Here is a 13,592-nt window from a genome sequence, read left to right as displayed (position 1 = left end):
AGGTATAGGGGGAGGGTTGAGATCTCACAAACATGTTTAACCCCGCCGCATTTTTGCGCCTGTCCCAAGTCAGGAGCCTCTGGCCTTTGTTAGTCTTGTATTATTTTAATTTTAGTTTCTTGTGTACAATTTGGAAATTAGTATGGCGTTCATTATCACTGGACAAGTATATATTTGTTTAGGGGCCAGCTGAAGGACGCCTCCGGGTGCGGGAATTTCTCGCTACATTGATGACCTGTTGGTGACTCTCTGCTGTTGTTTTTTATTTGGTCGGGTTGTTGTCTCTTTGACACATTCCCCATTTCCATTCTCAATTTTATTGTTGCATATCATATATTTACTAGATAAAGTCATTAAAAGCCTTTTCATTTGTCAACGTTTGCTATGCAAATCTCTTCAACCTATTACATTACCCGTAAGAATCGTTTTGTTGTTGCTGCAAATCAGCCATTCCGGAAATGGGTTTATGAATTCTGAATTTGACAGTGTCCATGAAAAATATGCTCCACATGATTTTTAACCCCATAACAATTACCAACTAGATGTGTCAAAGCGACACGAATGGCACCGTCCCAAAAAAAATCTGCAACTTGAATAACACATGTGGACACAAACATGTAAAAAACTGGAGGCGTATAGAAAAAAAGTCCATATAACTGTGATTTTCAACAATTTTTCAAAGTCCAAAGCCTGTAATTTTCAGCAAAAATTAGCGGAGCGGAACGAAACTTAAACTTGATCTGTAACTCATCATGGTTAACTCACATACCAAAAATCAGCCCAACATCTGAAGGCGTTTAGAAAAAAACTCTGTATAATGGTTTGTTGAGGAATGACGGAATTACGGAATTTCAGAATATCGGAATTTCGGACAAGGGTAAAACTATATAGCACCGACAACTTTGTTGCAGGGACATAAAAATAGCAAGAAAACTACATGGGGACCTTCATGACAGCTTTTGGTCATTTTCGACTAAGAGGGGACCATGAAGGCTTGGTAATTGAATGGTTACAAACAGCAATTAATGAAAATATTGATACTTCTATAATGATAATTCAAATAAATATAATTTAAATAAGCAATGAATTAGCATGTTCACCATTCCTTACATGAAGGAATTAAATACTTTCGAGCACGCTACACTGTATGGCGTAAACATGGTTTGTGATGGTGAAAGTTCCTCAATCGTTCAATTTTCAACCATGGAGATCCCTGCTTATTCCCCCAAAATATCCTTCAACTTATTATGCATACAATTTTTATGAATTATTGCAGGAATTAAATCGAAAATAATGTGCCTACTTTTCATTTTTTTTTTATATATAGAACACAAAATAATAATATAAACAGACTTGATAACTTCTTATTATCATTACCATCTAATGAAGACACATATATACAGATATATCTATAACTGTTTTACTGTGTTATTATGTTGTTGTCTCATTGACATATACCTAAAATCTTTTTTTATTAAGAATAATGGTACAATCTAGAAAAGCCCCCCAAAAAATTAACATAATTTACCATTAGAGAAACCACCCATGTGACAGTGCTGTGTACATCATATGTGTTATTTGTTCTTCCAATCTGTACTTCCTGTGTTCCAACTGGTAAGTTAAAACTTCTCAAGAATCTGTTGAATATCTAAGTGAAATACAAATCACACCATTTAAAAGATTATTCATACCGGTATATATTCCATAAATAACTATTTTGGGTCTGCGGAATGTAAAAAGATATGTCTTTGTGTGTCTCAATGGATGTCTGATTGATAAGAGTTGTCTCATGGCCATTTATTTATAAGCAACATACATATGGTGGTGAATTGTGAAAAGTAATTCAATTGTTTCATTGTTTGATCCTCAGTAATTCCTTTATTCCTTCAAACATATAAACACCACAATCATGTATTCATTAAAAGAGTAAATTACAGCATGGATTTATGTAAAGCCAGTCATTAAAAAAATAAAATCATGACATTGTATTTTTACCATGACCTACCTTAGATATGTGAGGTGTCCAGTCAATATAACCAATATTATCATGTGCCAATCTTGCAAATAAGTTCACCAAACTCTAAAATAAAAGAAAAAAAAACCATATACATGTACATGTAAACTAGCATAATTCTGTGCAAACTTTAAGCATCTGAATAAACATTGGCAAGCATTGGATTAGATATTGACTACAAATGAAGAAAATTACTTTAACTCCTGACTGATTGTCAATTTTAAAATTTTAAAGTAAAATCTGAAATTATTTGGTTTCATGAATTCAAGTTGAGGAACAGAAAATCTGCTTGTGAGATGAAAATCAAATGACTACATGGAAGGATGACATGCCTGATTGCACATCATTCCCAATTTGAATGATTGTAGGTGTCTGAAATTGAACAAAATGCAGAAGTTTTGACAGTATACAATAGTATATTGGTACCAAAATAGTCACCTACCAACAAAAAAATATGAAGTTAAAATAACTTACTGCTTCCCATGGTGGTGTGTTATGACACGAATCCCATAAATCTATAAATTCTTCAAACCACAGTCTGAAAATAAAATAATGAAAAATATTTCAGAAAATGAAGTACAATTGAAGAACCAGATGCTCCACAGGGCGCAGTTTTATACGACCTCAGAGGTTGAACCCTGAACAGTTGGGGCAAGTATGGACACAACATTCAAGTTTGATGCAGCTCTGAATTTGGATTGTGATTTAAAAATAGTTGACACAGCATAGGTTTCTGACACAGAATGAATGTGGTCTATAGAACTAACAGATTTTTTTTGCTTTTAAGCAATTCACTATGCCGTTGAATATTAATCCCCTCAAAATAATTTTATGACCAAATTTTCTTTTTAATTTCGGAAATCTGAAATGAGAAAATTTGTACCCCAGTAACAAGTTATTGACTTCTTTTTGGTCCTTTTTTGGCCCCTTATTCCTACATGTTTGGGGAAATTTACCCCAAACTCAATCCCAGCCTCCCTTAGTTATATGGAACCTTGTGGTACAATGTCAGAGGGATCCATACAGTTACACACAAATTAGTATCTGGAAACTAGAAAAATGCTTGTTTTTGGTCCCTTTTTGACCCTTAATTCCTAGACTGTTTGCCCCATAACCCTTAAAATAAATCCAATCTTCTACTTATGGTATTAAACATTGTAGTACAATTTTAGAGCAATTGAAATACTTATACACAAGTTAGTGTCCTGAAACTAGATAAATGCTTGTTTTTATTCCTAAACCTTTGAGACCATAACCCCCTAAATCAATGCCAACCTTCCTTTTGTGGTTATTAACATTGTGTTAAAATTTTATTGATTTCTATTTACTTATACAAAAGTTATTATCCAGAAACCATCTGTCTTGGGACGACGCTGACAATGACGTGATACCAATATAATTTTCGGGGTAGTATAAAAATTAAAGCAATAAAATGTTAAAGCTAATATGGTGGATATTCACTTCTGGTTGCAATACGTTTATACTTCATTAAACTTTGGAACTATTTTGATGCAAAAGATACGTTTATGCATCATATTTTAATAAAACTATATTCCATGTTTTAAATTGAGTTACTTTAAATTCCAAACTCAATGTGTACATTTGATTATTTGTAAAAATGTGAGATATCTAATGTGATTGTCATAATTTTTTTGTTAAAGGAAATTACTACTGAATTTTTGAATGTGTGATTTTAATATTGTAAAACTGATACTGATGCATTTTTGCATTTATATTTAAAACATTGCTGCATTTAAAGTAGTCCACACCGTTTCTGAAAGGTAAATGCAAACATTGAGTAGATGTCTGAGAGATCTCAAAAGTAATCATACATTACAACATATAACTGTCAAGCTTCTGACCAAATATTAAATCATTCTGTTCAATGGTACTTTGAAATGTAGAACCATGATAACAGGAATATTTGTTTAAATGAATGGAAGGAGGAAAGAACAGACAAGATAAATACAATATAGCCCTTACTTTTAGTAGGGTAAAATAAAATATCAAACAAAGCTCATGTATCAGGTATATAATTATCAATGCTTATATTCTGTTGTTTATTTGCAACAAGACTTATATATTGTGCATTGTGGGTTATCTTGAAAATAACCTATTAATTCATTTATTATACTTACTTAAATCCCTGATCATGCTCTGAAGGTGGTAGATTTGTAGGCAAAAAGTACTCAAAACAATGCATGGCTTTAATATGTGTTACATCAAAAGGACACATTAATGGTCTCCATTCGTCTAACATCTCTTGTGTAGCTTCTATTGGGAAGTACCTAGATTTGATTAAATAAGAGTATTCACATTATATATTCTATCAAAAAGAACCATTAACAAATTAAAACTTTCATTGAATACATTTATAATAGTTGAATAAAAACAGCTTTCCAATTTCTTATAAACTAGCATGATTATTAAACAGGATTCTATATCAATGAGTCATTGACGCATGAAAATTAGACTGGACCTACTTTTCCAAAACAAGTGAATATCAAGCTGCATCAAGATTTTATGATCTGAGTCCTGAAATTATTTTATTATCAATAGGAATGTAGGATAGAAATAAGCAGAATTTATTCCCATTTTGTTTTGACCAGAAGACTTCAATTTATGTTCATGCTTTAAAGTATATTGATGTATACTAGGACTATGGACTGGCCCTGGTAAAAAAATGAACAAGTTCCTTCACTCATACAAAATATTTATTATTGAGAATCTTTAATAAATAAATAAACATGTGAAAAAGAGATCTACTTACACTCTACATTGCTTGACTAGACTTTTTATAACATTCTCAATGTTGCTGAAATGTAAAAATATATATATGGCATACTGTTACTGTTCATATTTACCACTATCATGACTATTGGTGTTTGATTATAAATAAAATCCATTTTTTTTATTAAAGTTCTTACTCTTGTTAATGAAGGTGCACTGGCCATATTCTGTATTTCAGTGTTTGAATTCTGACATTAACATTTACTTAAACAGTTTTAAAATTGTACATTTGGAACAGACTTCATTGTATATTTAAATAAAACTAGCTCCTTTGAATTTACTATAATTAGGAGGCAGATGCCGTGTGAAATGTAACACCTACAATGTACATGTATGTCTCACGTTTATTTTCACATTAAATTTAAATAACTGGAGTTTTTATAAAGTGATATCCAAATCTCACTGGTTATGAAACCCGTATCATTTTTACTAAAAGTGCATACCAATTTTAAGAAATAACAATTACCTTGGAAACAGCTGCAAACCATGGTGTTCATATGGTGAATAAGCCACATATTCAACCAATTTATATAACGGCCTCCAATGAAGAACTAAATCATCTCTGTTAAGAAGATCTCTTTTCCTATAAATTATACAACAACTATGATCATTCAGAAGACAAAAATTAAAGGAAAGGGCCCCTTTAACATGTGTGTACAAACATGTTAGTTATTTGTGATCTCAAAACATACATAACATAGATCTATAATGCATGCTGGGGGATGAACTGGGGGAAAAAACCTATTACTGTGAATTCATTATTATTCGTGGGATACCATTTTCTTGGGTACAAGTGAACCATGAATTCAAATGTTCAACAAATGACAAATTTTATAGAGGCTCAAATAAGGACTTTAGAAAAACTTTGAAAACAAATATCCATGAAAATGTAAGTTTTCCTCAATCCACAAAAAATTGGTACCCATGAAAATAAATTAATCCTCCACAGTATAATAGATTTGCAAACTCTGACAGATGGTGGGGTGGGTGGGGTAGGTTCAGGGGTTTTGAAACTCCCCCTTTCTTTGGGACTATCAATGCATTTGAATGGGGACATATGGTTGGACCCCTCCTCCTTTATCCTTGATTGGGAATTCCCTTTTAAAAATGGCTTGATCTACCCCTTTGGAGATTTGGAAACTCCCCCTTTTTTTTGGGATGATCAATGCATTTGAATGGGGACATATGGTTGGAACCCCCACCCCCCTTTATCCTTGGTTGGGAATTCCCTGTTAAAAAGGGCTTGATCTGCCCCTGAATGTGATGTCATTATCAATTGTGTCAACCTGTTAATAGTCAGTGACCCCTAAATTTTGTGAACACTGCTACAGAGGTCAAAGTTACATCATGTTTTTAACCCAATGATGTGTATTCTCTGTTACAACAAATCAACTGTGTTTGATATAAATATTTCAATAAATTAACAATGTCAAACTTACGATTTCAATACGTAAAATTAATACTGCAAAAGGTTTACATTTATTTTTCACTGAAGGATATTTGGAAGCTGTGTCAGGCTATAACATTTATCATTAAATCAATTTGAACTCCTGATTTCTATTAAGTAATCAAAGTCTTGAATGTTGTTCTATCTAATCAACTTGGTTGTTAAATCAGAGTGTTGCATCTAATTATGATCAATATTCAGTCCAGCGAGTTTGAAACACCTGTAGAGTTTTGTCACTTGTCTCTTCAAATTTTAAGATTAAAAATTTCACACATAGCGGGATGCATTGCGGCTATGATAAGCACATGGTGGCCGAAATTTGATGCGTAGCGGTACTGCAATGCATGAATAGCCTAGGGAAAACACTGGTTATGACAGAGTGACTGTCAGTATATGCAATAACTGAATACTTCAACTTGATACAGTTTAACAGACGATACTTACTTAAGCAGATTAATCAACATCGCCGCAAACTTCTGTACTAACGACAACTCAAGTTCAGGCATCACAACTAGTTCATACATCAAGTTAATTAATGCTAGGTGATCTTCTTTGCAAAACTTCATTCCATTTAACTTTATGTACCTACAATAATCAAATAAACAAAAAAAATAAATGGAAATAAGATCATGCAAACAAAATACTGAAACTTGCATTAAAATAAATTCCATATATATATGATTACATTTATAATATTTATATATATATAATTTCATTAATTTTCTCTTTCTTTCATTTTGATGATTTAAAATACTTTTATGGGGGTTTTTTTCTTACAAGATATGTTTTTGGAATCTTTTCAGATTCATCATAATCTATTGACAAATATAGCTGGATTAAAATATATAAATAAAATTAAAATGAATTTTAAGTTCAAGAATAACATAAACTAAATTGTGCTATGGATTTTTTATTGTTCCTGTTGTCCTAAAAGAAATATAGTGAACTGTAGTGATTGACATGGACAACAGAAAACTGCACAACAATATGTGATTTAAACTGTGTAACAAACATGACCAAGTCAAGTGATAGTTTATTTAGCTATCTTTTGGAAATTTTTAAAAATATGCACATCAATTACAGGTGAGTTTTAAAAATTTCAATACATTAGATGCATAAAACTTTTAATATATCTAAGTCTAGCCATGCCTTAAAACCATCAAAGATACCAAAGTTGTCTGCACTCAGAAGTTAAAATCCATTTTATAATATAAACATGTCCCTATTTGTCATTTCTTTTGATGAACTTTAAACCCTATCAGGAAAATTCTACAAATTTTTTGGTAAATCAATAAATAATAAGACATATGTCATGGACAATGGCATGCTGATTCTTTGTTTTGATTGTCCAGTAAGTTCATGCCATTAACTTTTTGATATTAACTAAATGAATGGACTTACAGTTTGACAAACAAAATTCGTTGGAATTTGCTGTATTACTGCAGTGTTCCAGCTAGGCTGTTTTCAGAGGGTGTGGCATCCGCTCTTTACCAAGTGCCGCCCTGTGCCCTTTTTACAGTTTCCAGGGCGCCCTGCCTTTTTGGAAGATCGATTGTATATTGTTTTGTTTGTATTGATATGATCCGCTAATCGGCGTTTTGCATTTGCGCCGATCTGCATTTCATTTGCGCCGATTTTTTCTTTCATTTGCGCCGATTTTTGTTTTCATTTGCGCCGATTTTTTACAGGTAAATTACAGGTTAATTACAGGTGAATAGATATAAGAAGATGTGGTATGAGTGCAAATGAGACAACTCTCCATCCAAGTCGTGTTATTTTTTATTTATCATTATAGACCTCTTCCGTCTTCAAGTTGTACACTATATTCACATACTTTAAAATCAAGAAGTAAAAACCTTAGATAAAAGCACTCTGGTTTATACTAAAATGACGAATTGAAAATCTATTTACAGCATTTAAAACCATAATTACGGAATACATTAAAATCATAAATCTGTTATTGCTGAGTATTTATAGGCAACATATCTAATATATTCCTTTCTTGTGATTTCGTCTCTTCTATATTTGTTGTAATTGTCAATAACGAAATCCATCTTTTCTTTGTCTTGCTATTAATGTACTTATGTGTATGGCCGTCAATGGTTATAAAAATTGACTCCTAGGATAGTTGCAGTGTGCAATATGTCCATCAATTACAGCAAAGTTCAGAATAATATGAATCAAAATTAACTAAAACCTTTGTTTATAAACAGATTTTACCAATATACCTGCACGGTATAGTATATGTACAAGTATTAACTTACCTGTAAATCCAGTTAGGAGCAAATATAAAATCGGCGCAAATGAAAAAATGAAATCGGCGCAAATGAAAGAATCAATTTTTTTTTAAATCGGCGCAAATGTCATACGCCCCCGCTAATCACTTAATTTTACCTGGCGAAAAGTTTATGACTTTGTTCGACGACCCCAAGCTAATCAACGGTTACAACAGGTGTCATAATCTGTTGTTATAAGTAATCTGTTTATTGAACAGGTCATTAATGATCATCAACATTAATTCATTCAAATAGAATCAGTCAGTCTGCATTTATCTTTGAAGAAATGTGCATAAGACAACTTGGGCACAATTTGCAATGTTTACCATAGTTTCATGGAGAAAAACGTAATGCCATAAAGTTGAAAACCGCAAACAAACTTGTGGAAGACATCGTTTTACTTGTTCTCCATGAAATAAAATGCAAATTCAAACGTATTTGTCCTTGACTGTCCTCATCTTTTATACGAAAATAACAAAATCAGCTGCCATATTCATGATATTGTTGATCATATACTCACTCTTTATAATCCTCCAAAGAAGGAGCACACCCAAATAAAGAAAGATAACTCAATTTGATTTTTTTTCCCTACCATTGAGTAACCCACTTAAAGGGATAATTCGCGATTTTTCACTTTTCATCTTTTTATGTTCATAATACCATAAAAAACATATTCACCAAGTTTTATTTTGATATGAAAAGTAATAAAGAAGAAAATTGGGAATTATTAATTTTATTTCTTCAAACTTACTGACTTATGTGACGTAGTTTAAGTCTTTTTGCATGCCGGGAGTGAAATTAATATCATTTAAGTCTTGTACGTTAACCATCTAATAACGCTATTTAAAGCGCATCGACGACTTTTGGTGTAGCTATTAACCAACTAAAAGTAAGTGATAGCCATGCAACTTTTGAAATTAGAGTGTAGGATTTATGTGTGGATTTTTTTATACGAATTTAAGTAATTAAAGTAAATAATACAATAGAACATTTTTACGATTTTTTTCTACAAATACTTTAAACAAACATATGAAACTGACATGATCGATAGTGTATTAAAAAATACATGTTTGTATTCTGAACTTTTTGCTTCATTCCAGCAAACATTTTCACTTGCTTGTACTGTGGAAATAAAATGTGTATTAATTTGTGACACTTAGTGAATGTTGAATGCGTAGTTAAACTCCAGGTAATTAAAAGATTAGCATTATGTAATTCTAATCTTTTGATCTTCATTCAGTGACAACTAGGCGTCACGGTTCACCATTTCAGGTGTGAACAACATTTCGTATGAATGATATACGGGAGTCAGTTATAGTTTTAGACACAGAAATGTAAGAAAAAGAATTAAAATTAATTTACGGGAGTAATAAGGTCGCACAATAACTGGATAGCTGTTGTATATTTTTATATATTCAGGGGTTAAAATTTTTTGTAACAGCTAACTAGCCCAAGACTTGTTGGCAGCAGGATTTCACTAGCCCTGTTGGAAGAACTGCTAGTCCATCAAAACTGACCTGCTAGCCCTAGTATGCCGTAAAAATCAAGAGTTTGCTGCCTAATACAAAATGTGTGTCCTTTGTTTTGAAGAAGACATTATACATGTTATACACTGTATTTCATATTTTTTGTTAATCTGCTATTTATTCTGTTGGTGCTTAACCTAAGTTAGTTGTTCCCACATTCAAAGCAGACTTTTTATTTGCGTGCTTGGGGCAATTAACGGCAATTTTTACAGAGCATCGTCTGTTTTTTTCATCACCAACAGCCAACCTTGCCAGAGGAATCATTGTGTTCTAGTTCTGCCAACTTTTTTTACAGGTAGTAAATATGGTAAATGCGTGAGTTTTTGGCCAAATTGTAAAGATTAAATACAAAACAATAGATCAAAGGCAAATGCTTCCAAATTAGCATGAAAATGTGTGAATCTCGCGATAAAGACTTGGCAGGCTTCCTGTCTTACTTTTTGGACCTTTTGGATTATAGCTCTTCATCTTTTATATAAGCTTTGGATTTCAAATAATTTGGCCACGAGCATCACTGAAGAGACATGTATTGTCGAAATGCGCATCTGGTGCAACAAAATTGGTACCGTTAATTTTATTACTACCACTGGGTCGATGCCTCTGCTGGTGGACTATTAGTCCCCGAGGGTATCACCAGCCCAGTAGCCAGTACTTCGTTACTGGCATGAACATACGAATTTTTTGTGTTATTAAAATTTGCTGTTACAAAATATTATAAATTATTATAAATTAAGGAATGTATCTCCCTCATGCAAAGCTCTGATTCTTTTCACGGATTTTGCTATACTTTTTGGACCTTTTGGATTATAGCTCTTCATCTTTTATATAAGCTTTGGATTTCAAATATTTTGGCCACGAGCATCACTGAAGAGACATGTATTGTCGAAATGCGCATCTGGTGCAACAAAATTGGTACCGTTAATTATTAGACACTATTAAAACATTTCCACTTTTCCCGGTCGTATTTGGCATTTTTTGGGGGGATGAATTGTCAGTCTCATTACCCCCTTCATCTACAGTTTTTCGTTTTGAAACGGATAAAGTTCCTGGGGTTCCCGTATTAAAATATTAAGAAATATTTTGTTGCATGGTTTCGTGCTCAAGAGCTGTGCGACAAGACAGGTCAATACCGATCAATACATCACACCCCCAAATACCGTTAATTGAAAATCTCGGCATCAGCAATGTACAATACCCCAGGCCATGGTATGAGAAATCAATATTTGAAGTACTAGAATTGCAATCAACATACGATACCGAGCAGCCAGAGTTGTTTTTCTATTTTTAAAATATGTACAACAGGACCTGTACAAACCAGTTCAAATTCTTGGAATCCCTGGTGACTTAATTGAATCGGATTGGCTAACATAGAATAGTGATGAAGGGATTTTCCACTTTCTATATTGGAAACGTCAAGAATTTTGTGTTACTAGTCCGTCGGGCATATCGGGTTACACATTTTAACTGCCCGAGGCGTAATTGATCTAGTCCCGGGCGTTGGGCTAGTGGAATTTTTAACCCCTGATATTTTGCATAAGCTCACTTTTAAATTATGACTTCTGATTACTTTTGTAACGATAAAATACTGAATTATTTTAATTGAATAAATTTATAAATAAAAATAGCCTTCTAAACACGAGTGTATGAACTAAAAATGGTACTTTTTTAAATTAGAATCGGCAACCTTTAATATTTCAAACAGATCATTAACAATTGCAATTATTTAGGAATTAATGTTCTCATCAAAATATTTTAAATCTCACAACGCATGAATACTTCACTATTTGAAAAAAAGACGTTTTAAAAAATTGACAGGAAATTTAAGGATCTTCTTGGAATGGAATCGAAAAATTACGAATAGATATTCTTTTCAAGTGTAAAAAACGTCAACCAAATTTATTCATAATCGGGAACGTCCTTATTAAAACAGTCTTCGTCTCACAACGTATTATTCTTTAGCTATTTGACCAACTATGTTTAAAAACAAAAGACAACGAATTTAATATCATCTTTCTCTATTTTTGAATGTAATTATAAGTCTGTTCAACTGGCAAGAATACCCTTAAAGCAGACAAGCAGTTTATTCTTTAAATTGCTGTCATTGAATATCAAGAAAGAAAATAAATCCCGAAATTGATTTGAAACTTTAATACTCAATAGTTTTCCTAGAAAATATACACATCCCTTGGGGATTATTAGTGTATGTCCAGTTGCATATATATCACATGAATGTCGGAACAATTGTGATGATAATGAATTTCTTCCTTTATTCGAGAAAAATCTAATTGATATATAAATCTGTGATTTTACTATGTTCATAACTTCGATGAACCAAAGCAAGTTATATATCGACCTGTATTCAAATCAAATTGGTTCTCTTCTTCTTCTTTTGGTATACAATAGTCTATTACATACTGTTGGCATACATGGACTAGTCTATTCACAAATCTTTTACCCCAATTTACACAAAATGTATGTTTCTTTCTTATGTTCAATGTATACATGTATATATCTTAAATTGCGATATAGTTCCGTAACTTTCTATCCAGGCGTATAAACGAATCGTCGACAAGTGCGTACATTTTTTTTAAATCAATATTTCTTGTATGTTCCAATCTGTCCTTTACTATTGACAACGAGTATATATTACATTTTCCCAAATTAACCCTTGGAAAAAATATGTAAATAGATTTTTATTCCTTCAAATCTTTTTTTTTTTGTTGGTTTTATTTATATTTTTATAAATAATATTCTTTACACCAGAAACATGAGAAATGTTATTTATAAACAAGCGTATGAGTTAAGTAATGACTAGTATTATATTATATCACTTTCGGACACGCAAGACAGAGATGTATATTATACACCTGATAGTTCAAAATGGAAAGTTATAAGTTATCGGCCGTGTACACTGATCAATACCTACAGAAGTGAAACGATGCATGAACTTGCAAGCCCGACAGGAAATCACTTGAATACCTGGACGTGTCACCTCACACCCCTCACAATACCTTTGGGAGTAATACGGTTCCTTTAGCCATGCTGGTGATCAGATGAGGGAAGATCAGAATTTATTTGAATAAAGTTTATTACTTTAAAGAATTATGAACAAATTAGATTTTCGAAAACAATTTTCACGGAACACTTATTTATGATTTCAACTTTGACTTTTTCACTAATTCCAATATTAACAGTTTAAAAATAACAGACCATGGTAATTTAAAAAAAATTAAGAATATTTTCTGTATCAAGTTAGTTAGTCGGATAAAACAACCGTACGATTGACAAGATATCGACACGCAATTACGACTACATCGGTTACTGTAGTTTTGTTCCTTTGTGGTTTATAGACATATCGTTGTTATTAATCGGGAAAGAAGACAAAATGGCCGAACGCAGAGAATTGATACTCTAAATTTAAAATCGATGGTGATCTCTTATCTAGCGGAATAAAACTTTAATATCTATGAATTTGAGCATTTTTATACAGCATGAACATAATATCAATTTTTGATTTTTTTGCGAAGTTTCCCTTTAAC

At 32.2% G+C, this 13,592-nt stretch overlaps 1 protein-coding gene across 1 annotated transcript in view; it reads right to left on the bottom strand.

Annotated features, from left to right (window-relative positions):
* The window catches only part of LOC139514236 (proteasome activator complex subunit 4-like), a 66,349-nt gene that overhangs the window by 50,032 nt on the left and 2,725 nt on the right, over positions 1–13,592 (bottom strand). The window contains exons 2-8 of the mRNA XM_071303108.1: positions 6,696–6,836; positions 5,271–5,387; positions 4,785–4,829; positions 4,153–4,302; positions 2,489–2,552; positions 2,006–2,080; positions 1,529–1,648 (exon numbers count right to left, since the gene is read on the bottom strand). Coding sequence (XP_071159209.1) covers positions 1,529–1,648; positions 2,006–2,080; positions 2,489–2,552; positions 4,153–4,302; positions 4,785–4,829; positions 5,271–5,387; positions 6,696–6,836 — 712 coding nt within the window. The remainder of the gene's footprint in view (positions 1–1,528; positions 1,649–2,005; positions 2,081–2,488; positions 2,553–4,152; positions 4,303–4,784; positions 4,830–5,270; positions 5,388–6,695; positions 6,837–13,592) is intronic.

The sequence above is a fragment of the Mytilus edulis genome, chromosome 3, assembly GCF_963676685.1.
Source record: "Mytilus edulis chromosome 3, xbMytEdul2.2, whole genome shotgun sequence".
NCBI lineage: Eukaryota > Metazoa > Mollusca > Bivalvia > Mytilida > Mytilidae > Mytilus > Mytilus edulis.
This window is presented reverse-complemented; position numbering and strand designations above follow the sequence as displayed.